The 25441-nt window shown below is 48.7% G+C and overlaps 1 protein-coding gene across 3 annotated transcripts in view; it reads right to left on the bottom strand.

Moving 5' to 3' along the window:
- The window catches only part of LOC149358809 (uncharacterized), a 601276-nt gene that overhangs the window by 329537 nt on the left and 246298 nt on the right, over window positions 1-25441 (bottom strand). For all 3 annotated transcript variants that reach the window (XM_089570994.1, XM_089570995.1, XM_089570996.1), the window contains one exon: window positions 23262-23364. In XM_089570994.1, the coding sequence (XP_089427120.1) occupies window positions 23262-23364 (103 nt within the window). The remainder of the gene's footprint in view (window positions 1-23261; window positions 23365-25441) is intronic.

Here is a 25441-nt window from a genome sequence, read left to right as displayed (position 1 = left end):
TTTGCCGATAACGTTGTCCATGAGCTCCTCGGGCATTCCGATCGCACCTGGACCAGAGAACCAACAGGATAAGGGCCACGCTGCTCGAGAAACACGCACCGATAGTGCAACGGAACCATTCCTGTCTCTCGCGGGACGAAGAAGGAAGTAATAAAAGAAACCGCAGGACCGCAGCTATGTATACCGTCGTGGACAACGACGACAGAACCGTCGCGAATCTGAAACGACAGAGATGTACTACAGAGAGCAGTCCAGGGCGGACAGCGGCTTTTCAGAGGCGGTGACACCGACAGGGAGGTGGGCAGGCCGGGGTCACAGCAAATCTAGCCAAGAATGCCGCCGCGGCCACAGCGGAGGAGACGCGACGAAGACGGCGACGTGTGTGACGGAGCCGGCGCGAGCTTTTGGCAGCTCTCGAGGAAAAGACAGCAGGACGCAGCGGGAGCCGGCTAGCACGAGACTCGAGCGGAAAACGGGACTAGACAGAAGAGCTTGATGCGCGAGTCAAATATATATGTAATAGATTTCGTGCTCGTTCCACGAAGACGACTTGTGCACGGACTTCTCTGGGTCACGGTCGCAAGTGCGGACGGTGAGATCCTGGTGTCCCCTCTGCCTTACCCCCGGCATTTCGGAACCGCGAGCAGGGATGCATGGCAGAAGAAGCAGGGATGAGAGCCCTAGAAGGGCATAGCGTTTTGCTCCAAGGACCGGAGAGAACATCCGAACAGTATGCATATGCATGTGCAAGTACAGAGAGGCCGATCACGAGTACGTATTCCCGGGTACGTAGAAGACTTGACTTCAGACCGGCTCATCAGTCACAGCCAGCTCGCCTGCATTGCAGTGTATTACAGTTATAGAGTGGCGAGGGCGCGGTGGAGGTTGGTTCTTGAGGTCAGCGCTTCCGTCATTCGTGGTTGCGGGATTGCTTCGGTTTTTTTTTTCTCCCGGGACTTCCGTTATATACGTCGCTCGTGTATGTATATACATGAACGATTCGTCGGAGCTCAAACACGATGGCCGCGGTATCTTCTGCCAGTGAAAACTGCAGGGGGTCTCGCTGTAGCGCGAGACTCGTGTGTGGCTGAATGTATACGTGCGCGTCTCGAGAGAAGCTCGTTATGCGCTAATTCACTTCGATACCCCACTGATCCTTCTTGCGCCTGAACCGTTTTGGAGGGATTACGGCGCAGGCTTTCCTCGCAGAATTAAGCAAAAGTAGCCGCCGCCCCTCTCCTTTGCCCTTCATCTGGGCAAGGACGCGCAGGTGAGTACGAGAGCGCATTACGGCAGTGCCAAGACAGGTAGCATCAAAGCAGAATAGAGAGAACCACAAGGTTACAGGGACAGGGAGGTTCGCGGAGGTCAGATGCCAGTGCGACTTGGGCCGCCTTCTCCCGGTCGATGTATCTATCCAGCTCCGCTGGTCATTTCTCAAGCTTAGTGTTCGCATTCAAGGAAGTCGTTCGGGGAGACAAGAGCGATGCGCTATCTATGCCGGTGCTTGTATTTCGCTTTTTTTGGGATCTGCGCTGCGAGAATACGATATATTCAGGTCTAAGTTTCAGGATGGAAAACGTATATAACTAGCTATCCTAACCGAATAACGACGTTGGCGATGTAGCTCAAATAATTCCGATCTAGAAAGGTAGCATTTGTTCAGCGGATGACAAATTATCCCAGGGACTGTCAAGCAGCATAGCATGAAAATGATATAGCTTTTCCGAGAAACTTTACATAGTACAGTTGAATGTTCGCAGAATGTTCTCAAGATTGTGTTGAGCGGCAGCAGCTACAGCCACTCACTGATCAGCAAAATCTTGGTTGGAGTCGACGTCTAGGGAAGCTGATTCAGCTTCCCACATTGCTCACAAGAGATTATCTTGATTGTAAAAAAAAAAAAAAAATTCTCGCAATATCCTTCTTCCCAGAAATATTAAGTTCTAATTATTATTACAGCAGCTTAGCAAGGACCTACGACATGACACATCAATGCGGCTTTGGTATTCGGTTGCTTATCCCAAGGTCTAGGGTTCGATCTTAGCAGCAACGGCCGGATTTCAATGGAAGTGAAATAATAATAAAAAAAAGGCCCTGCGCTGTGTGATGAAAGCGCACGTGAAAGAACCCTATAGGAGGTCTATATTAACCCGGGTCCCTACATTACGACATCTGTCATAGGCCGTGTGCCACTTTGGAAAGGTAATAAAATCTCACAATTTACATTAACACTGTTTTTGTATACACTTCATCTTGTGCGCTGCCATTTTATATAAGTTAAAAAATTTAGAGGCGCATTATGTTTCACTGAACCCCACCGTTCGAAGGGTGTGACAGTTACGCGAGAGTCTGTCAGCCGCAGCAAGGGTTCAGTGGTTATGGCATTGGCTTGCCAAGCACAAGGTCGCGGGGTCGAATCGCGGGAACGACGATTGCGAATTTCGATGTAGGTGAAATATGAAATAAGTCCGCGCACTATGTACCTTCAGCGCACTTTAAAGAACAACATGATGTTGTAATTAATCCACAACACTCCGCTGTGGCAACTCTTTCTCTCTCGCTCATTGAAATACCCCTCCTTCATCCTTTCCGTTACGGCGCAGTTTAAGTGTCCGCCATCCGTGAGACAGTTGCTGCTCCTTTTCTCTTCTGGTAACTAACTGTCATTACTATTCTCAAACTGCTCTTTCTATCTCGCTCATTGCAATACCCCTCCTTCATCCTTTCCGTCACGGAGCAGTTTAGGTGTCCGCCATCAATGAGACAGTTACTGCTCCTTTTCTCTTCTGGTAACTAACTGTCATTACTATCCTCAAAGTGTTCTACCCATGCGGACGAAACAACGTAGAAAATAAAAGAGAGAAAACGCTGATCACCACCAGCGCAGCCATAGCCTTAGTTCGGATGTTATGAGCCAGGTGGGACGAACGGGAACCCACCGGTAGATTAGCTATACGGGGCCCACATAGTGCGCGGGCCATAAACCGCGCGCCAAAGGCGATGTCGTGTCCACGCCGCGCTCGGACCGACCAGTCTACGGAGGCTGCCTCCGCTATCGCGTTCCAGCGAGCTCCCTGACCATTCATCTGCATATCCGCATCCTCGCGAGGACAACGCAGCGATAATCATCGGGTGCGCTTGAAATGAATCTGCAGTCGAGACCGTGCGTTATGCAAAGCAGCAGGAAGGAGGCACCCGCGCCTGCGTCACGTATGCACGCTGATTCAGGCACTTAACCCCACGAACGTATGGAGAAGTAAAAGCAAGTAAGGTTCAGATAGCTGTTTCCGGAGCAGAGTTTCGTTGCAGAGGCTATGTACACGACTTAGATATACTCAACGTGGTCTGTAGTCTTGCTCTACCTGGACGCATAACTCTTTTTAAACCCTGCCTCACTGTTCACCCTCTTGGCACTGCTTGGTGTACATGGGCACCAACGGGATCGTTTGGTGGTGTGCGGGAGTGTCCCATTGAGATAAACATGAAGAGGTAAACTACAAGGCTGTATGAGTTAATTTAAAACCTTACGAGGCTACATGCATGTGCAGTCAGTCTGTGCAGTCAAGAGGGCGTTTGCATAGAAAGGAAGTGGGTGTTTGCGAAAACTGTGCGGTTAACTGGAAGACCCTCAGCCGTATCCGCTAAATCGCGAGATCATAATCGGGATAATCATTATCATCATCCCCTTGACTGCGTCCACTGCAGGACAAAGGCCTCTCCTGTATCTCCCGTATCTCTCCAATTAATCCTCTCCTGTGCCAGCTGCGGTAAGAAAATCCCTCGCAAAGTTTTTAATCTCATAGGCCCCATCTTCTACCGCCTCCTGCTACGCTTGAATTACTTTGAATCCATTTCGTTACCCTAAGTGACCATCGGTCATCTTGCCGCATCACATGTCCGGCCCATGCTCATTTCTCCTTCTTGATTGCAACTAGGATATCGTAGCTTCACGTTTGTTCCAAGACCCTTTCTTCTCTCTGCCTGGATGTTAACGTCATACGTGTCATTTTACTTTCCATAGCTCCCTGTGTTGTCCGCAAGGTAGTTTCAAGCCTTATCGTTAGCCTGCGCTCTCCTGCTCCATAGGTGAGTAACGACAAGTTATATCCTTAGAGATAATAATAAGTGGTTATTCATGAGCTGAGAGCACCTGCCAAATGCACTCCACCCCATTATTATTCTGTATATATGTATTAGTATTATGTATTGTTATGTATATATAGTTACACACATAGCCATCCAACAGTAACAGTTCGTTTTTATAGGGTAGGTGGCAGTTCTTATCTAGCTAATCAGTGTAACTTCGAATTAGCCTGTCTCAAATCTGCTGTATAATTTTTTTCCCTCCTTTCCTGCCTAAACCACTCTCGTTCTCCGGTACCAACTCTCTATTTCCTCTTATTTATTTTTCTTAAGCGCTGACTGTATCCTGGATGTTTTTAATTTCTGGAGAATCTATGATCTCGTGGCGGCCAGCGTGTACTAAGGCTTGGAGGAGGTTGCCCCAAATAAGAGTTTTCCTTTTGCTGTTTCCTCAAATAACGCCTATGGTGTCTTAGTTTGGTGTCGGAAAACGCCGGAAAGTGCCAAAGAATGCTGAATGACTGGTTTAGTACGTATGTTTCTCTTGAAAGGAGCTGGTGGCGGGCGCCACCAGTCTCAACTATTTTTCCTATTTTTGTGGCTGCCGTGCATTGCTAAGCGCCCTCTGATGTAGCTCGCAACCATGAAATGGTTGCAGGCATCGCCAACCAGAATGGAAAGAAATCGTAGAACAAAAGAGCACTGCTCTTTCGAGTGTACCCCTCGCCGAAAGGCTAGTCACACAGATAATCTTGCTGTAAAGCTAAGAGAACAGCGCTCAGCGGTGGTCGAGCCTAGCGCCACCAGGCTTTCAACTTCTTAATAGTTCCACAGTCGCTCAGCAAGGCATGACCCCATTATTCAGCAACACAGCAATGACAACTGGTACAAAGTTTACTCGCTTTACAAGACGTGCATTCAAAACAAGCGCTAAGAATTCATTCCATCTGGCAGTTTTTATCTCACTCTCGCCAGACGCTACGAGTTAAACCGTTATCTTTTGATAGAGGTACACCCCAACGCTTCTCTTTCCGTTGCGGGCTACGTGCTCGGCAGTAAAGAAACGACACGTCGTTCAGGAACGAAAAGGGCAAAAAAGAAGCTAGGCAGAGTTACGTATGGTTTCGCAGTAAGGCATGTTTCCGGGATAAGACCGAAACTCAAACGCTCGCGGCTTCTACGCTCACGTTTCAAGAAACAGAAGTGACCCAGGGAAACGGTTGCGCAGAGACACGTTATGCAAAAACGGGCCGCCATAAATTTGCACGTGCATGCTAATGACCGAACAAGTGAGACGTTATTTACGTAGAATCCTTTAACTTAACGTAGCGAACACGATAAAACCGTGCGAATAAATCTGGCAACTTCAGGCAGGACGCGGTCAGAAAGGAACAAAAATTGCTGCGGTTAAACCACCTACTTCTTTGCCTCCCTCAGGTATCCGTCTTCATATCGAACAAGTTAAAATAGGTGGCCGCTTGCGAGTTAGCTTAATTGGGAATGAGGACGCGACCTCTAGCCCACTTATTATATCCAGCATCCGACGCCTGCCGAAGGCATGAGAACAGCGCAGCCGCGCGAAACATTAACCGGAACGCTCTCTCAGGACGATCGGAGCAAGCCACACACAGGAGCGGGTCCGGATGCGCAGGTTTTATTGTAATGCCACACCGCGGCCACAGGTACCACAGTGGGCAGCGACGCCTGCTTAAAAGGGGGCGACCGCGCCTGAGAGCCGAACGAGGAGTTTGGCGCGCCCAGGGGCTGATAACGGGTTGCACTCCCCGTATTAGCCTGTGCAAAGAGCGCGCTAGACCCTGGACACCCTTATCGGTGTGGTGACCGCGTATAGTTTAGTACTTCCTGCATGCCCGTTGCTTGGCGCCGGATTCGCGTAGCATTCTCAAAAAAAAAAAAAAGAAAGGAAAGGAAGGTGGACATTCGGCAGTGGCCCCACAAACGAGCGGTCAAGTGCGGTGAGCGAGATACGTCGATGATGAAACGTTTCCGAGGCAACGCTTACGCCTCCACCTACAGTCTCTTCCCTCTAACTCCTCAGGTCTCTTTCTTAGTAGCTTTAGGAAAGCGTCTCCTTACGCTCCGGCTGCGGCAACTCTTTGGGGGCGAACTGCCGCATAAATTTAGGCCCTGAATGTACGACCTGCGTCACATTTAACGGGAACGCACCTCTTCGCGCGTACGATTAGTGCGCTGTTGATTTGCTCATCGCGTTTTGCGGCATGCGTTTTGTTTCGTGACGCTGACCTCATGCGGCATCGAATCCATGTTTTCTCATCCTTGGAGCGCTGTCTATTGTAGGGCACTAACAGCTGCTGTTTACTTTAATAGTTTTCTTGATTTAGGTGTTTATAAACTTGCATTGGATATTAAAAAGAATAGGTGCGCACTACCATCGCTGAAATATTTGTGACTGCATGTCCTTCATCAATGAACTATAAGCTTGTAGACACGTCGGTATAAAACAAAAGCAGTGCAATTCTCCTCTCATTTTACAGGTGCAGAGATCTACCAGCACAATCCAAGTGTTCACAGATTCCTTTGTCTTGCACGCACCGCACTCTGAGTGAATCGATTAGAAACACATATTACGACACGTAAAGGAAAACAAAGATTTTATAGTACCTTACAAAGTAAGGCCACCTCTCAAATTTATTGCCCTCATTCGAGATGGAGTTTTTCAATCATAGTTTATTGCCTTGGCTCCAATACTCCCATTATTCAAGGTTGCGTTAGTGTGAAATACAAGGTCGTTCAAGTGGGACCACTGGGTGGTACCATTGGTACAAAGATTGTAGACCACCTAATTGGCGTAGAATGTTCGGAGTGGTATCAAACGATTTAGAGCGTTACGGATCATAATACTATTAGTCGAATCAAAGCGTAGCGCATCACAGGGATTCGCACCGACTACCTTTGGTTCCCCAAGCCGTGACTTCGTGAAATTTAAAACGTCCATTACGGCCAAACTAATTGACGTAGGACATTAGAAGTGGGGTCAAACGATTTTTCTGGGGCTGTATATGATGGAATAAAAAAAAAAAAACAGATATCCGGATAAAACGAAAAATTTGTACCGGACATAGCGAAGACGGCCAATGACGCACTATTCGTTCAATATTGTTAGCGCTCGGAAATCATAAGCTGCCTCAGCCTTTTGCTCTTTTTTACATCGCATTCATCGGCCAGGAGTTGAAGGTACTGAGATTTCTGTTGCGACATATGACGCAGCCACCGCAGTGTTACGTCACAAGCTCTACGGAAAGCCTTTCTGATACGGGTATGGTTGAAGAGAAAAAAAAAAAATGAACACAAAAAGAGAGCTACGAGAGTTGCAAGACCTCTGCCACTGCGTGCAGGCGCGACGCCCCTGCAGCAAGCTCATGAACGAGCCAGAAGAAACGGTGCCGATTTCGTGCCGCGAATGACTCACTGAAGGAGCTGCGACGGGACCGGAAGGGACACCATTTCGTGCTCAAATCGTCTCGGAATTCCGTTGCCGAGTGCCTCGTGCGGCAACTTCCGACAGAGGCTCGGCGTGTCACGACGTGACTACCGTCTAATGATGCGGCCGCCACTGCCGCTACTGTTTTCCGGGCGTGAACATCTGCTCGGCAGTGCGCGCCGATAGACTGTCCCGATTTCCACGCTATTGTGGCCGGCCGGCCGTTTATTTCCGAACTGAGTCTATGCCTCTTCGAACCCTGTCGTGAGAGCTTGTAACGACGCCTCTTCCGCTGTAATGCATCAACACAGGAATAAAAAAAAAAGAAGAGGGAAAGGGAAATGAATAAAAAAATGGGGACATGGGTACAGTTACTTTCTTGGTGTCCTCTAAGTTGTGTGTTACGTAATATTCCTCAGGTCTTGTCATAACATTGCTGCGTATTGTTCCTATTGATCACCAGAATGGAAAGTTGGGCGAGTTGGAAGCTGCTCATGATGAAAATGGGGGCGCAGACAAAACGGAGACACGGAAAGAAGACAACAGGACTAGTGCCTTGTCCTGTTGTCTTCTTTCCTTGTCTACGTTTTTTGTTTGCCCCCCCCCCCCCCCCCCCCCCCCCCCCATTTTCATCATGAACAGTTCCTATAGATGCGTACATTGTTGGGCTAGTCGGTCAATCATGGTGAATACAAGGGTGCCGTCTGCGGGACATGTTAGACGCGTGTGCAAATCTGCGCTTGTTGTGTTATCTTCTTGTCCTTGTCTTTTTGTGCGCAGTACCTCCCCTTTTATCCTATAGATGCCTTCGCGATCATATATCCGTAATTGCGTAATACTGCACCCCATGAATTAATATTCATTTTCGCATATTTTAGTGGGCCGGAATGCCAAAAAGGCGCTTGTGTTAAGAATACGATAATTGTGTTACCCTAATGCACTTTTAAGTGAAAAGCGCAGCACTGTGACCTATGAGTCACTCCGTAGTGGAGAGTTAAGATTAATCGCCACCTCCAGGAATCCTGTAACATGCGCGAGCATATATGCACATCGCCTCCATCTAAATATAGATGCTGCGGCTAGAAACCGAACCCGCGACCTCGTGCTCGGTAACAAAACACTATAGCTACTGAGCCACCATGAAATAAAAGTGATCTTATGAAAGGGGGACAATGATACAAATCAATACAAATCAAAGTCATCAGAAAGAAACTCATAAACTCGGGCTCTATGGAACACTGAAATACCACAAGCGTGGTGATGATGAGCTGTACGAGGAGTAATAAGTACCTGTACGAACATAATGTGACGACTCAGGTTTGATTTGCCTTAACAGATCACATTTTTCTTTTTAACAAGTCCTATTACTTTCTTGTCGCAGGAAACCTTCGCGCGCCTGCCGCTTCTAAGACAAATGTAAAATGATCACGATGGTGGTCTATGCGCAATACATTGCAATGATAAACGAGGAGCAGCTCATATCTGAGCTTCCATTGTGCAAAAGGCGACACTCTGCTTCCCTCTTGAGCATCATTAAACTCCTGAAGAGTGAAAAGGCTCTCTCGTCAAACATGCAATCGCGTTTTCGCCGCTTTTTTCCTGCCTTTCAGTGGAATCTGTCCATGCGACGGAGCTACATCATTTCACAGCCGTATCTGGGCCGCAGTTCTGCATAGAGAGGTCACTGTCTTTTGTCACGCTATTTCTTTCACAGCGTTTCGGTTTGAGGTTAGGAAGTTCGTGGAATTAAGCCAGCCTCAGCTGTGACAGGTCACGGTTGGTTGGAGGTATATGGGAAAGGCTTTTCTCCTCCTGTGGGCTAGTCAGGCTGGTGATGATGATGATTACGACGACAACATTCGGGTGCGGCAACGGCGCAGTTGCCGAAATTCACGCATTTTCTAAACACTTTCTCTAGAAAGTGGGATATCGCATGTCGGTTATAACTGCTCACATACGTGCGCTCAGTCATTGCGAATGCGTTTAAAAGGATCCCTGGTGTCAACCGAGGGAAAAAAATATGCGAGCGGAAATCTCTTGCCCAAAGTTTTTCTCGACACCGTGCCGTTTAGTAGTCCCCACAGCTAACAAACGAACTACCGAAAACACCAGTCTAGTACGAGACCTGCGACCACTATCACACGCTCATATTCACGCAAATAGCAAACATTCCTCAACGCATGGCTACATTTAAAACGAAGTAGTGACTGCCGTTTAACTTGCCTAAGGAGTGATGACAGCATGCGTAAGGGTCAACAGGGAGCTGCGAACGGGAGCTTGTTATAACACTCTCAGTACAACGTGTTCGCTACTATACTGCGTTCCGAACATAGCCCAACAGACAAGACAACACAACAGGCTCAAAGAAAGTGGCCATTCCTCGGTGCGCAGTGCAGCGTGACATCGTCCAGGAAGCGCAGCGCTTCCAAAGGCGTGCAGACCGAACTCGGCGCAGTTCGACCTCTCGAAGATTCGAGGCGTGCGTGAATGGACTACCCTCTCACTTGGTCGAGTCGTGGCGCTTTCGATCTCGAGTGCTTCCCAGTAGATCGCACTTCGTTCCGTTCCATTCCCCCCCCCCCCCCCTCCTTCTCATACTGCGTTTCAAAGTTTCTTCGCAGTGCAGGCGGAATCAGAAAAAGCTTCCGCAAGTGTGCTTCTCTGACGCGCTCGCCAGCCAGGCATACAGGTCTGGAAGCAGTCGCCTCGAGCTCGTAACATCCGCTGTACTGCAAGCAACTTTTGACACGAAGTACATTTGAAACGGCTCCATTGTTCACATCGCCACGCGTGCTTCTATCGCTCTCTGTTGAATTCTTTCATTTTCTTTTTTCCTTTTCTTGTGGCGTGGCTCCCTGTCGCCAACTTCCGCTCTCGGGTCGTGAGCGAATGGACACATTGGGCACGCGATATCCAGCGCCAGATCAAGCGACGGAGTAAAACATCATCTCAATTCGCTTTTATTCCACTACCCCGACCACCTTTCCCTAATTCTCCCTTCCCTTTTTCCTCATTAATCATTTTCATCACCATCATCATCATGAAACATATAAGCGACTGAACCCCGGTGCGGCTTTTCACTTGCGCTACATTACACTCGCAACTTGTTTGCAGTGACGTAGAGCGCCCCCCCCCCACACGCACGCACGCACGCACGCACGCACGCACGCACACACACACACACACACACACACACACACGCACGCACGCACGCACACACACACACACACACACACACACACACACACACGCGCGCGGACGCACACGGACGCACACCCACACAGGACCAAACATATCAAGACTGTTTGTGCGACCAGCTCTTCATATGACCAGAACATCCCTTAAAAGGTACAGTAAACTTTATTGAGACGTTTCGGCTGATCGAGTAGAGTATAAGAAAACTTAAACATATCTGGAATTGAAATCGCGAAATAAAGGGTTCATAGTTTTTTCGCGCTACACCAAACAAAAGGAAAGCCAATAATCCTGGAGAAGGTGCAAAGGGGGCAAGGGTCTTTCGGCGTCGCATGAAGAAGACAAGAGGTTATACGCAGCGGCAAAGCAATAAAATAAGTTCGGTTTTCCAGCTGATGACCCCAAAAGGCGGCGCTTTGCGCTGGTCGTGCATCCTTGATTTCCCGGCTCGTGTTCGGCGAATGCGTGCGGCACGTGGTGTTCCCAATCGCGGAGCAAGAGCTTTCAGTGCCAGTGCAGCCGCGCATGACCGCAGGTCAGGGCGCCGGGTGTAATGCGTGCGCGAAACCAGAGAGAGAGAGGTAAAACCCTCCTGAGGAGTTTTTCAGTCGTTCCACTGTGGATGGACCACACGCCGTGTGATATTCAAAGAAGCCTTAGTACGTCGGGTGTAACTCCCTACTTCGTAACTCCGAAGTGCAGCAAGCGAACGAGGTTACTCAGCTGTACATGCCGCACCTATGAATGGCACAACCTCACTCACTCACTCACTCACTCACTCACTCACTCACTCACTCACTCACTCACTCACTCACTCACTCACTCACTCACTCACTCACTCACTCACTCACTCACTCACTCACTCACTCACTCACTCACTCACTCACTCACTCACTCACTCACTCACTCACTCACTCACTCACTCACTCACTCACTCACTCACTCACTCACTCACATTAATCAGCAATGATCAACTCAATTTATCATCAATTATTATCAATCAATCAATGAAAGAATCAATCAATCAATCAATCAATCAATCAATCAATCAATCAATCTTTTGGCTTCGGAGTTGTACTGAGCAATTAGGATCAATTCGAACCCTACTCCCTCAAAATGCCTGCTAAGCGTTGTTCCTTCTGAGAAATTAGGATTGCCCTCGCAGTACTACTTCGTGTTGGGTGCAGAAGTAAGCATAACTTCGCATATGGAACAGGAACCAGGCGTTCTTTGTGGTACTTCACCTAGGACGTTTAATAAGATATTCTCTCTCTCTTTCCGTTGCTTGGAAATTCATGTGCCCGACACTGCTTCGATTTGCGCGATAAGAGAAAATCCAATGTCAAGAAGACAGGGCGACCGTGTACACGTGCGCTTGATTCCCAAACGAAAGTAATTCCACCTCGTGAGCCCCTGTCGCCTCTCTCTGCCGCATCGCGGCCACCCTCGAGGCGAGCCAGGTTGTCGCGAACTGAACTCCGCTTCGACTTGCAACACGATATCGAAAACGAAACTCGGCGCCGCCGGGGCCCCACCTCTGCAGAGCGTCGGATGGCCACGGTAGTATCACGCTCGTCTTCAGCGACCCGCGTGCCTTCACGCGACACACGCTCTTGCTGCGTGTCTCAGGCGCGTTTTGTATATATATGTATACATATGACTCGATGCAACGCTTCCGTCTGTCTCTCGCACGCAAACTCAGATCGGACACGACGCAGCGGCGACCGGTGAGAGGACTCGTGTAACGGAGACGGGGCGTCGCGGGGAACGGGTTTCTCGATTCCGATTCGACAGCGGCTCTCTGGCTGTCCGGACGCAACGGCCACTAACGGCGCCAAGGTTTGGAGTGCACGCAACGTCGGGCCGAGATAGCGCGACGCGACTGTTCACTCGCCAACGGGATGTTCTCACGCAGCTGCATTGAGCGCGCGACGTTCAAAGCGTGTCCGGCAGGTTCAAGCCGGACTTTGGGCGACCAAGGCTATATCTAGCGCTCACTTTTATTCTAGACGCAGATGTACAGAGAGTGTACAGATGTACATGTACAGATGTACAGATGTACATCTCTGTACAGATGTACAGAGAGACGCAGGTGTACAATAAAATTGCAGATATCTTCAAAATCTTCAGCCGCTCACACTAGGATCCAGAGGAGAAGAATACCTCATTTAACGCTCTGTGCTGTGTCCCCGTATATGACAACCCTCTGAAACAACAGCATCACAACACCTCTCACAACAGCATCTGCACGTTGTGCTTTCACAGCTGTCCTTAGTAACGCGCTCTGGTTGCCCAATTATACGCAGTCAAATTGCTCCTGAGGTCTTTCCTTCCAGTTCATTATTGCCTGCCGGTCCAGGGAACTTACAAGGAACACTGTTGACCTGATGGGTACCTGACAGCAACGTGATAGGCACCAGGTTTAAGTCATGAGGCTTCAAACATCATCTTGATCTTATCGAAAACATTACCAGGCCAGGGATCCCAGCTGGTCAAGGTCCTGCTTCGGCCAAGTGGACTGCTGGCTGCAGCCAGACTTTGTAAGCGGGTTGCCGATCAACCAACGGCACGCACCCACGGCTATGGGCGAAAGCGAACCAAGACAAGCCAAGACAAGCCGAACGAAAGCGATCTTCGGATGGAGCATGGCATCCTGATTGGAAATTGATCGCAGCACGCCCTGTGCAGTCGCTGGGCACGAACACGTAAGTAGCGAAGACGGGGTGGGGTCCTCGGTGACTTCGCACAGATCGAGCCCTTAGCACGCAACGTCCCTGAGCCTATACGCTATCAGGCACGAGAGTTAGGCTCGGCTCTGACAAAAGGCCGGCCTTGTTGGTTTCACTTCCGCATAGCAGGTCGCCTCAGATAAGGAGTCCTAGCACATCAGCTTATTATATTTACACTTTCTGCTTCTTGTTCAGCATCTAGGCACGCCGAGCGAGTTCCAAGTGCGGAGTATATGCAGCGAAACAAAAATCTAGCTATCAGCCGTTTTTACGACATTTGCGGTATTTTTTGCATATTTCACCCGAACGCTTTCGTGTGCTCTTTTAGCAATATCAGTGACTTCGTGATAGAATCAACAACGGTACCATATCCTGCGTGTTCAGTGCGTCGTGTCTATTCGATATGGAGTCGCTTACTGAATTTTACGTGACATTTATAACTACGTGTTTCGAATGCCTTATGTTCTCAGCCGCATGCTGACAGCGTGATCGTCGTCTGTTTTAACAAAAACCCGAGCGATTTGATTCACTTTCAGTGACGCCTCCGTCATGCCGAAATGACGGGCAGTTATCGGGCAGAAGCAGTGCCATTCTTCAATACCCTCTGTCAATGTGGCCAATTGTCAAACAAAAGACTGCAATACGAGCACGGGCGTCACTACTTTTGTGCCCGTGTGAGCGACTACCGTCGATCTCTGAGTGGTGTTTTTCAACGTGCATACCATCTTTGTTAAACGTAACTAGGTTGCATGGCTTGCTTCTCAGTTGTATAGTGGCGCTCTTCTGCCCCCACTCCCTCACTTTCTCCTCCTCAAGCTCTAAATCTCTTTAAAGAACGGACAACCCTTGCCCTCAACTTTCAAGGCCTACTGACCTTTACGAAATCCGTAAAGGCTCCACCATACGAGTGAAAAGCCAACCATGCAGCCTGGTAACTTTCGGCAATCACCACGTAAGAACGCCAATATCTCATATCATATACACTGAAGAAAAGGAAATTCCATTTCTGTGATAGTGCCTGAGCATCCACAGCTTTTGAAGTGACTAATGCTCTTGGCATACCGAGCAAGGACACGTGACCTTGCTAATCAGTGGTGGTTTCGGTACAGACTCGGAAAAACAACGCATTCACTCGTCCACTGGTTGCCACTATCACACCGCCTTGTGGCAGTCACTCTTCTATGAGGAGGGTCACGACGGTAGTCAGCAAACAAGCCTTCACCTATTATTTTACAGACAATGAGAACAACGGACACTGTCTGGAGATAGCTCTCGGTCTTTCTGTTATAAAAATGGTCTATAGACAGTATATAGACCTCTTATAGACTCTATGACCTTCCTATCGACATTTGTTTGCTTATTTATAGTCTATAGACAAAAGTTTACTAAAATGTGTATGTTCATAGATCGATAGATTGTCTTTGGACGTTCTATAGGATTTGCATTGCCTATAGACTATTCTCTGGGATGTCTAAAGACAATCTATAGAATATATAGACAGAAGTCTATGGACAGTACTGTCTAAAGAAATTTTTGAAACGTTCATACCACTCCCCATCTGAGCAGTGAAAGACGCAGTGTGATACTGCAGGGAACACGCTTGAAATAAAAAGGAACATGTGTATTAACTTCTGCAGCCGAATATAAGGCCAGAAAAAGTGACTCAGAAAGAAAAAAGAGAAAGAGAAGGCATCATAAGCAAGATTCTTTAACATACGAACTACTTAGCTCACATCGATCAATGAAGTTCGGACTCCTCCCTGGGCACTTATCAACCGTTGAGTGTTAGCTATAGGACTTCCCAGTCAGTCAGTCAGTCAAACTGCACCTGGTGGCGTAGTTCTAATCAACAGATGAGTCATATTTCTCGCGCGCGCACATTAGGCATTCGCCGCCAGATCCGCAGTCCATCAGAAGCGTACAGCCATCCCAATAGAACCGGTATGGGACGCGACTAAATCCCCGCAAACCGTGTGCACGGGGCGGCGATGGTCAAGAGGCCGGATGCACCGTAGGGACCCAACAACCCACGCGACCACTCACTCCGGCCAGAAGAACCTCTGCCCTGCGCCACTACACCACACTACCAGCCACCACCACTCTCGCAAGGTCGAGGCCGTTTCACTCGGGTGGGAGTCTCGTGCGCCATGCAGGGCAGACACCCTACAGCAAGGCTATCTATCCCTCGCCCTTTGCCCCTCACCCAGAGGACGTACCCCGTCGGCCTTGCCGAATTCCGGCTGCGTGGTGCATCGTAATTTGGCAGTGCCGCTCCCGCCAGATCGGCCGCTCAGATTGTCCCCGCCCACCGCGCTGCAGGGAGAAGGAGGGGACACCGGCGGCCGCACAAAGGAGCTCGAACGATGCCGCCCTTGCATATATGTACGGGCAGAAGCGGGCGCGTCACTTTCCGGCGGAGCTCTTCTTTTCCAGAGGCCCCGAATAACGGTCACCCCTCCTCCGCGTAGGTTTCCCGGTGGGAGAGGAAGGACAGTTTATACCTCCGTGGGTGAGACTTAGACGCTGCAGTGGTTACTCCGCTGGCTCGACTGTCGGTCGTGCACTCACCACTTAGAGTGAGGGAGAGATTGAGAACACAACTAAAGGAAAGCGAGGTACAGAGAGGTTAATCTGAGATAGTGATTGCGGTTGGCCCTTTGTAATAGACAAGGCGTGGCTTGCAGGTCGTTTCCACGTGAACAAGGCTTACAATGTCGGCGTCTCGTATAACATCTGCTCACCCCTTTTATGTGGCTAGGACCGCCGCGTAAGAAACAGCGTCATTTTCTTCTCAGACGTCTTCATTTCGCCCCGCCCGCGTTGTTTTTTTTTTTTTTTTCGCCGAGTCAACAGCGCACGGTCAAGTATAGAGAAACACGCTGCAATTAGTTTTATGTAAAGCCAACGCCCCGCTCTCATTTAAAATCAGACCCCCCTTATGCTAAATAGGAATGCACTACAATACCGCCCAGCAAGGTATCGCTAGAGCTCGAAACAAGTTTATTCCTCCCACGAGCACCACGACCATTCAAAGAGTATTTTGCATTTCACTAAATCACCTCTCCCGCTCCTGAGCATCTAATCTCTCGCAGCCCGCAGCTAACACGGCTCGCAAAAAGAAGACGTTGGGGCCATAGTAGCCCGTCTCGCAATCTCCAGTGAAGCATGATGTCTAGCAACGAGATCCTGCCTGCTCCGGACGTACGCGCCCGCTGACCGCGCTTAATAGACGAGGGTAGCGAGCCTTTAACAAAACGGAGGAGCGCTGCACCGAACAACGCCGGCGCATCACTCTCGGCGCCGAATTCGCGGCTTCATTGTGGCGTGAAACTGCTTCGCTCCGGCAGAGACGCCGCGAGTGGTTCGTTGCCTCGCGTCTCCGAGGGAGCCACGAGGACTCGTAGAAGCCGGCCGGCGGCATCGGAGACGTGTGTCTGGCGGAGGCGGCGGCGGCGGGGAGGCCGCCTAGCGCGTATCGAGCACGCAGGGGAGGCGTCGATGCCTTCGCGTGACTGGTCGTCGACCCGGAGGCTGCTTGTGGTCTTCGCCGAGGTGTTCCCCGCTGCTTGACGCGCGGAGTAAGGTAAAGCCGGGTTAGAGCCGAGGTGAAGCCAAGGCAAATCCGAGGCAAACTCGATGTAAAGCCGAGGTAAAGCCGATGTTTAGCTTTGATTTTACGGGGTTTAAACTTTAACGTCCCAAAGCTAATGATATATGAGGAGCAGCGTAGTGTAGGGCTATGTATAATTTCGCCTCTACCTGAGGTCATAGTGAAAGGTAGCGCGAAAAGAAGGACCAAAGTAAGAGGCAGGATCCGACACGAGCGCTTGCCTCTTCCTTTGGTCCTTGTCCTTTTCGGGCTGCCTTTCACCATTAATCAAATTCAACCCGTCAAACTTTCCACCTTACTACCTGGGGTCGTTGAACGTGCAGTGACATCGCATAGTACGCGGGACTCCAGCATTTAGCCTCCATCGAAACGCGACCGCGGCGGTCGGGATCGAACCCGCTTATATCGGGTCAGCAGTCCAGAACCATAACCAGTGAGCCACCGCAGCAGTGTAAAACCGAGATGAATCCGAGCTAAAGACAATGTAAATCTGAGGTAAAGACGAGAGGTATAGCTAAGCTGAAGATGACGCAATGACGAGCTAATGGCGCAGCAAAGGCGAGGAAGAGCTGAGGTGAAGAGGAGGCACAGACAAAGTAAAAGCGTGGTAAAGCCGAGGTAAGAGAGAGTTCGATATGAACCCATGGACGCAAGACTAGCAGTAGCGAGGGATTGTTTTGCCTTCAACTGGCCCCCGGGCATCGTGTTTTTTGGCAAGCGCGAGAAGACATTCCCTTGCGAGTAAACTTTGCGTTCGGATTTTTGCGCGTTTTTTCGCGTTTAATTAATTATTTACGCCTCATGAACCAATTTTTTTTTTCGTACAGCAACATTTCGTCGCACATTATCTGTCACAATCCCACTTTCACGCATTCATCTTCGGAGAACGGCGTAATCGTGCGGACAAAATTTGCGGACACTTTTTGCTGACGCGACAGAGCCATATATTGCTCTCGCAAATAAAACGAAACAAATAAAACGAAACCACAGTACTTGCCCAAATTTTTCATACTGCAACACTATGTTGCTTTGTTTCGCACCCTCTCCAGGCAGCAGAATGCCTCTCCGAATTCGGCCGGACTTGGACATCTCTGCCCTTCAGGACATTAATGATGTTTTTCTCGTTTTCAGTGACTTCATTTATGCATGCATCATCCCGATCTCGATAGTAAACAATGGTACCGACAACGAATTCCACGATTTGTATCGGATTACTTTCCCGCTCTCCCTCCTCTCTCCTACGTTTAGTTTGTTCATTTGCATTTTTTGCACGCTTTTCGACGGCCGCTGAAAAGACATAATCGCGCGTTAACTATTTAAGTAGGAGGTCCAATGAAAGGCCCCAAATAATAATTCAAAACAGAGTGAGCACAGGTGAGGACTCATGACTCCAGGCTAAAAGAAATAACAAATCAGCCACGAAGTTTTCGATGTTTGTTGTAACAAACTGCAATCTCGCGTTTTTATGCGAAGCATATTACCGTAGGTTTCGGGCCTTCGCGTGACGCCCGGCGGTGGCCACCATTGACCTTGAAGTGAGATCACATGATGTGACGTCACGTGATGACGTCACACCGGCTGCAGATGGGGCCTCATATCGCGCCGTCGTACGTCGCCCGGCGCCCGGCGGAGGCCTCCACGCTTCGGGTCGCGCCGTCGCGCGCGACGCGGCGGCGGCGCCACCATCGCCGCATCACGTGATATGTGACGTCACGCCAGGGATGAAACGGCGCGCGCCCGCCGTCGCGTCAGTCTCTGCCCGCAACCGCGCCAGCGTCTTTGCGCCGGGCGTGTATGTGGTTAAGATGCCTCCAAACGCTAAGGACGTTAATAATAAGAATGCAAAACGAAGGCTGCTTCGCATCCACTGGGCTTAACCTTGATAAGCCTCCAACTTTTTTTTTTCATTTCCCTCAGATTCTAGAAATAGGCGGAAAAAAATACTAATGATTTTCACGTTGGCAGCTGTTGCGGGCTAGTTGGTGGTGAAACATAGTAAAATGAAAATCAGATTTGCGCAGGTTGGTCATGTGGCATGAAGCACTGAACTTCCTTCGTGTTCAATGCCTCACGCCTATTCGATATCGAGTCACTTCTTGAAATTTACGAGAGATTACACGCAGGTTGGTCATTTTGCGTGAAAATGAAATCAAATAACATTGTTCGGCCAGCAACTCTGCAGTAGGCGCGCTTACATATAATCTTAGACCCTTAGACAAATTTTGTTTAGAAAGTCTATAAACTGTCCATGAACATCTGTCTATAAAGTCTATAGACTCTCTATAGACAAATCCTAGAGAACAGTCTATAGACAATACAAACGCGATAGACAATTTGTAGACAATCTATAGTCTATGGCAATACACTTTTAGTAGACTTTTGTCTATAGACAGTCTATAGACTACAGACTTTTGTCTATAGACTGTCTAAAGAGTATGAATAGACAAAAGAAATATCTATAGGAAGGCAACAGTCTATAAGAAGTCTATAGCCTGTCTACAGACCATTTTTATAAGGGTGCGGCCAACGACGTCTTGCCAAGTAGCGGGGCGGCAGCGGCCATCGGCCGCCCCGGACCGTCCTTGACCGACCTTCCCCGTGGCCGCGGAGCAGCTTCGCCCCAGGCACAAGCCGCGGCATCCGAGAGGGCGGCCCCGCCCTCCACCCGGCCGTACAATGTTAGCGACCCGCACGCCCACTGGACGCTCCGGGACGTCGTGAGTCGTACGGCCGGCCGGGCCGGCACAACAACGCGGCAGAGAAAATGCCGCTTTGCGCTGCGGAGGCCCATGCATGATGCACTGCGCGCTCGTCGTCTGGGGCGCTGCATGTCCGCATCGTGGCCCTGCATCCTAATTCGTCTCGATTACAATTAGGAGAAGCGCGACCTTCACAAAAGTTCGCCGTACCAGAAGGGAACTGGCGACGGCTATGGCCGGCTGGCGTGGCCTAAGTCTGCCGTGTTTGAGGTGCTGAAGGGTTGAAGAGTTCATTGTGCCCCCTATTAACAGCATGCTCCGGGAGAGCGTTGTGGGGCTATGGTTCAAAGAAACTTTGTTTGCTGGCGCACTTGTGCGTCAGTGTCGTTTCGACAAAAGCGTCTACTAACGGACGCTGCGTCGCACGGCACAACGTACACATGATAAGTTCACTATTTTTATGGATCCCAGTCCACTTTGTTCAAGCAGCTAACTCCAGGAATGGACCTGCATCGAGACTAAATCCCTTCAGACGTAGATGTTAGGCATAAAAAAAGATGCCCAGGCTTAGCTTGGTTAAGCCAAGAATGCGTTGGCGTTGCATATTGCGCGGTCTTTTTGCGCGAGGTATTGCTTGGCGGCACTCGATTTTCTCAGCAGCTTTTCCTCCGTGACGTATGGATGGATGGATGGATGGATGGATGGATAGGAGCGCCCCTTTGAAACGGGGCGGTGGCAACCGCCACCATGCTTAGCCGTTTTTTTGCTTCTTTTTTCCTTTTTTTCACGTGGTTTGGTGGCTGGCCGGCCGCGCCCAAGGGCTGAACTGAGTGATTGCAATATGCTACGCATAAAAAGAAGGAAGACATACAAGTACCAGTCCGGTCTGGTATGCAGTATGAAGCATAGCTTGTGGCTCATCGCATCCGACAAGCAAAGACATGCAGCGAGCTAGGCAACGACGCGTCGTTTCGTTCAGCCCCCACAGAGCGCCGGTACAGGCCTACTTTCCCGCTACGCTACGAAGCAATGCTTCGAAGCTCCCTGCATGTACTTTATGTTCGTGCCGGAACTAGAATCATGTTATCCGAACGTTTGCCAGATGCGCTTGAGAAAGGATCCCCGCCTAAGCAAGCGGAAAGCTTTTCGCAACGGTGCCGTCCACCTATAGAAGGCAGTCTATAGACCTGAGCTGTTCGCTGGACATCGATAAGCCTAGATTGCTTCTGACCCAAGCCATAGCTCGCAGTGGACTGACCGGCACTTAAAATAAAAGGTCTAGTTAACGCTTCACCGTTACCAGCATCGCTACGCACTAGTGCAGTGTGAAGCAGCTTGAAGGTGATCATTTCTGGCTTAACCTACTCAGATTAAACTGCTATTACGCGCTTTATTTTCGCAAGACGGCTGAAAGGAATACATAAGCACAGCTAGACGAACGCGAGGTGCTGCGCTCGATCCCCAGTGCCGTAGTGTACCAGTCGGTTTTTCACTCGGTACAAGCCTTCCCAAGGCCTGGCGCTCTGCTTTTCTGGGGCGAAATGCTTGGGATATGGGAACCGAACCCAAGCGGTTGTCTAAGCAGTCAGCTGAGAGACGATATCTGAATAGCTGCATGGTCCCATGTGCTGAGTGGCGGTCCGCTGTTACGATCTAGTCAGATCATTGTCGTGTCAGCCACTCTTTGATTTTAGGGCCTCTCATCGCGCCACCGGAGTACAAAGTTGCATGCTTCTTGTGATCCAATAAAACGTGAAATATACTGGATATCTTAAAGGTGTGCGAATATTAAATTTTTCGAACAATGGTCGAATATGATGAACATTTAGAATTGAAGAACAAATCTAATATCGAATAATAAAGCGCGGATACAGTGGACAGTGCAACTTTTCTCAAGAACGGAACAGTTGAAAAATAGCCATTTCTAGGGGTGTGCGAATGGCACTTTTTACAAACCGGATGGCATATAAATAGTGTAGTCAAAAATCGAACTGATACGAATCGAATAGTGATAGGACCAAATCGAATACGAATCGAATATTAGTACTAATATTCGCTACTTGCGCGATTATTCAGACGCAGGGAATTTCCTAGTGTTTTTTGGCAAGTCCAATGAGCGCTATATTAAAAAAGAGTGGAGAGATGACCGGCCCCAGAGGAGTACTATAGTTGGGCATTTTCAAGGCGTCCCATCTAAGCTCCCCAATGCCTATCGTAGCCGTTCTGTTCGATAGGAAGGTCTTTAAGTAGTGAAAATAGCAATTTAACTCGCTTAGGTCCCGCATTATTCCCTCATTGGAGACGTTATCGAAAGTCTCTTAAGTATAGGGTCAGAATGAAGCGTTCGTCTCCGCAGCGAATGTTTGAAAGGACTTCTTCCCTGAGGAGTAGAAATACATCCTGAGTGGAGATGCTCGCTCTAATACAAACATGGTGCGTGAAATTAAGTCTTCTGTGACTATTGCTCCATGATTCTGCTCAACTACCCATTCATAAAGCTTGCCTACGCATGAAGTTAGCTTAATCGGTCTTAGGGCGTCCACCGTCGGTTTTTTGCCCATCTGATTATTTCAGCGTGTTTCCACTCCGGCGCGGGCAGCCGATGTATCAGAGTTCCGTGTCAATGCATTCGGTCAAGGCCGTAATCTGCTTGGGCCCTAGATTCCTGATTATGCCGTTGTTAATTTTGTCCGAACCGGCAGACGTGTTTATGATAGGTGCCCTAGCTGCCGCATAGACCTCAGCTGCGGTACTGGGCTCGTCCAATCTTGAGTTTGATTCGCTTTCACAAGGTTCCACTCTGGGGCCAGCATATTAGTTAGCTTGTCTAATAGCTCAATTAGTTTTATACAAAGACACTATAGTCGGATATAACTGAAGAATGGAGCGGCACACGCCCCTCAAAGGAGGCGCTCAGGCCAATGGCGTCTAGCGATTGTCTGCAATAATGACAACATTTATTTGCATGCACTGCTATCGTTCACATTTTTGCATTTTCTATCGTCGCTGCTGGTTTCATTCCGGTCTCATGGATAACAACACGGAATGATGAAGAATTGAGGAGGAGCTGAAATCATTTCCTCTTAGCCAATTAAAAGTTCACTAGAGTCTTGCAAGCAAGGGTCTTCTAGGAGGAATAGGCTTCGTCACTGAAAAAAAATTGTGTCCGTCCGGTGCTGAACTTGAAAGTCGGAGACGGGCTTCGAAAATTTCCCGCCGTGTACCGCCTGACCAAACGCGTTTTTTCGGCAGACCCCTCTTAGGACACAGCGCCATCTCTTATGGAGCATCCAAGGCGGGTTCAACTGCTTCCCTGTATTCCTTCTAGGTGGCGCTGTGCCAGAAAAAGAAACAAGACCGACTGGCTCAGACGGCGCGCGTATTTTCGAAAAGAGCATGCGCACCGGTCTCTGAAGTGTTGGCAGAGGAGCTCGCCGGGTGTGAAGAACGGAAGGTCGCGCAATGCTAGCGCCACTCACCGGTTGGTGGAGGAAGTCGTGTAGCGTGTACTTGACGGCGCCCCGGCTCATCTTGCAGAGGGTCACAAACTGGGCATCGCGGGCTTCCTTCTCCTTCAGCACTCTGCATCAAGGTGTGAGAACGATTTGCGAGGGTTGTATAGAAAGGTACAGGCACGCCATATCGAAAATACTGAAAATATTAAGATAAGGTAAAAATCAATACTAAAGTGAAAACTGCGCGAGATTATTTTATTACTCAATAAGTAACGTTGTATGGCCTCAAACTGCGCTAAAAAAATAAATTTTTAGACAGAAGGCGATCAAAGATGCCGCGGCCTTGTCTTTCTGAAGCAATCCTAACCAAGTGTCCGTGCATCATACTTCCAGGACTGATTGAACATCCCGATTAGCAGCTAGACAATCGCACCTTTTGACGAAAAGGCGTCCTCTGCGTCATACACCCTTACACGTCCTATATTCAATACACGATATTCAGTCTTATGCTCTAATTCATATTCCTACTTCTTTGAGTGCTTTATTTCCGACAAATATCCAATTAGGATCCCTGTCACTTAAAGCCATTAGCTAGCCGCAATGGAAAAATCGTCAATTCACAAGGCGATTACCGTAATCGTAGACGAAATAAACGAATGGAATACTCTCCTTGAAAAGCTTAGATCCTTTGCGCAATCTGTACGACACACAGAAACAACTTACGACGAGGGCACTAGAAAAATGTGCTGCAGGGCTCATTGCCTCATTTTTCGAAAAGCCATAGCAATTTGCTTAAGCAACACGACACACAGTAAGAATACGGGACGAGCGCAATCTTCATCGCTTTTCCTTAAATCGACCGGCTGGCCAACAACTTTGTAGTTTACGACATACTCGCAAATCGTAGCAGATATAAAAAATGATTGTATCGCTCAGTTTGCGTGGATGTATCGAGGTAAAAGAAAACAAAAGAGCGGCACGCCGCAAAGAGAGCGCTCTACATGGGCCTGTATTTATCCCACTTAATAATCGCAGCATGACCATGAGTGAGTTCTTCTTAGCCATGCTTAACATACGCTGGCACTTCGTGTTCAAGCATACTCAGTTTTGTTGTAATCGATTCATCACGGGGCAGGCAAATTCAGTTGGTGAAATTTTAAACAAAACCTGAAGATGAAAGTAAGTGAAACTCAGAGCGAAAATTATAAAGTTACTGAGCTGAGTGGAGGAACGTGAACACAAGAAATAACCAGAATAGCGAAGGAAAATAAGCTCAGTCTGGCAAACCTGACACTCTACGCATCCACACTGACTAGGCGTATCGGTACACCATAGGGCCGAGCAAAGATTTTGAAGGACTAGGTGGGTCACTCTCTTGCAGAGAGGTCCCGTCCAACCAGCAAAAATTGAGCAGAAAGTACAGTAACAGAGACCCGGTAAAAACAATAACAGTTGAGAACGAAGCTGAAGGGGCCGGGCGATTACTTCGTTGTAGCCGTAGCTTCGTTATAGCCAGTGTTGACTGAGCTTCAAAGAGGAGTTATAATTCCTTCGTTATATCCACTATTTTATTATAAACTATTTCGTTATAGCAAGGTAGCCGTAGCTACGTTATAGCCAGTGTTGAATCAGCTTCAAAGGAGAGTTATCATTCCTTCGTTATGTCCGATATTTCATTATAAACTATTTCGTTATAGCGAGGTTCGACTGTGGATGCAAAAACAAACGTGTGTGAACGAAAGCAGAAAAGCAACTGCGGGGAAAACACTATACTATAGTGCAAGCTATGAAAAGTGATAATTTTGTAGTTCCAAAAAAGAACGCTAAAAGAAGCCACAGAATAAAGTGCGACAAAAAAGAAACAAAACGAAAACTTACATCTGGCAATGCAGCTTTACAGCAAAGCATTGCTGTTATGTAAAAAAGCTAAGTAAACGCAAGGTGGTTTTTTTAGCAGAACACGTATGCCGTGCGCCTTAGGCGCCTTTACAGAAAAATGAAGTGTTCGAAGAAGCCATTCATTCTCTGAATTGCAGACGCAAAAAAAAAAAAAAAGAGAGAAAATGTCTATCAGTGATAAATAATAACAGGCCAAACTGGTAAACGAGCAGCAACTTGAAGGGACTGCGCAACACATTTTGAACATGGTAAACAAACCCGCTCAGTCTTTAGATCGTGTAGTCATGAACACCACATCTAAACAG

The sequence above is a fragment of the Amblyomma mixtum genome, chromosome 2, assembly GCF_055824585.1.
Source record: "Amblyomma mixtum isolate Tamu chromosome 2, ASM5582458v1, whole genome shotgun sequence".
NCBI classification, from domain to species: domain Eukaryota; kingdom Metazoa; phylum Arthropoda; class Arachnida; order Ixodida; family Ixodidae; genus Amblyomma; species Amblyomma mixtum.
This window is presented reverse-complemented; position numbering and strand designations above follow the sequence as displayed.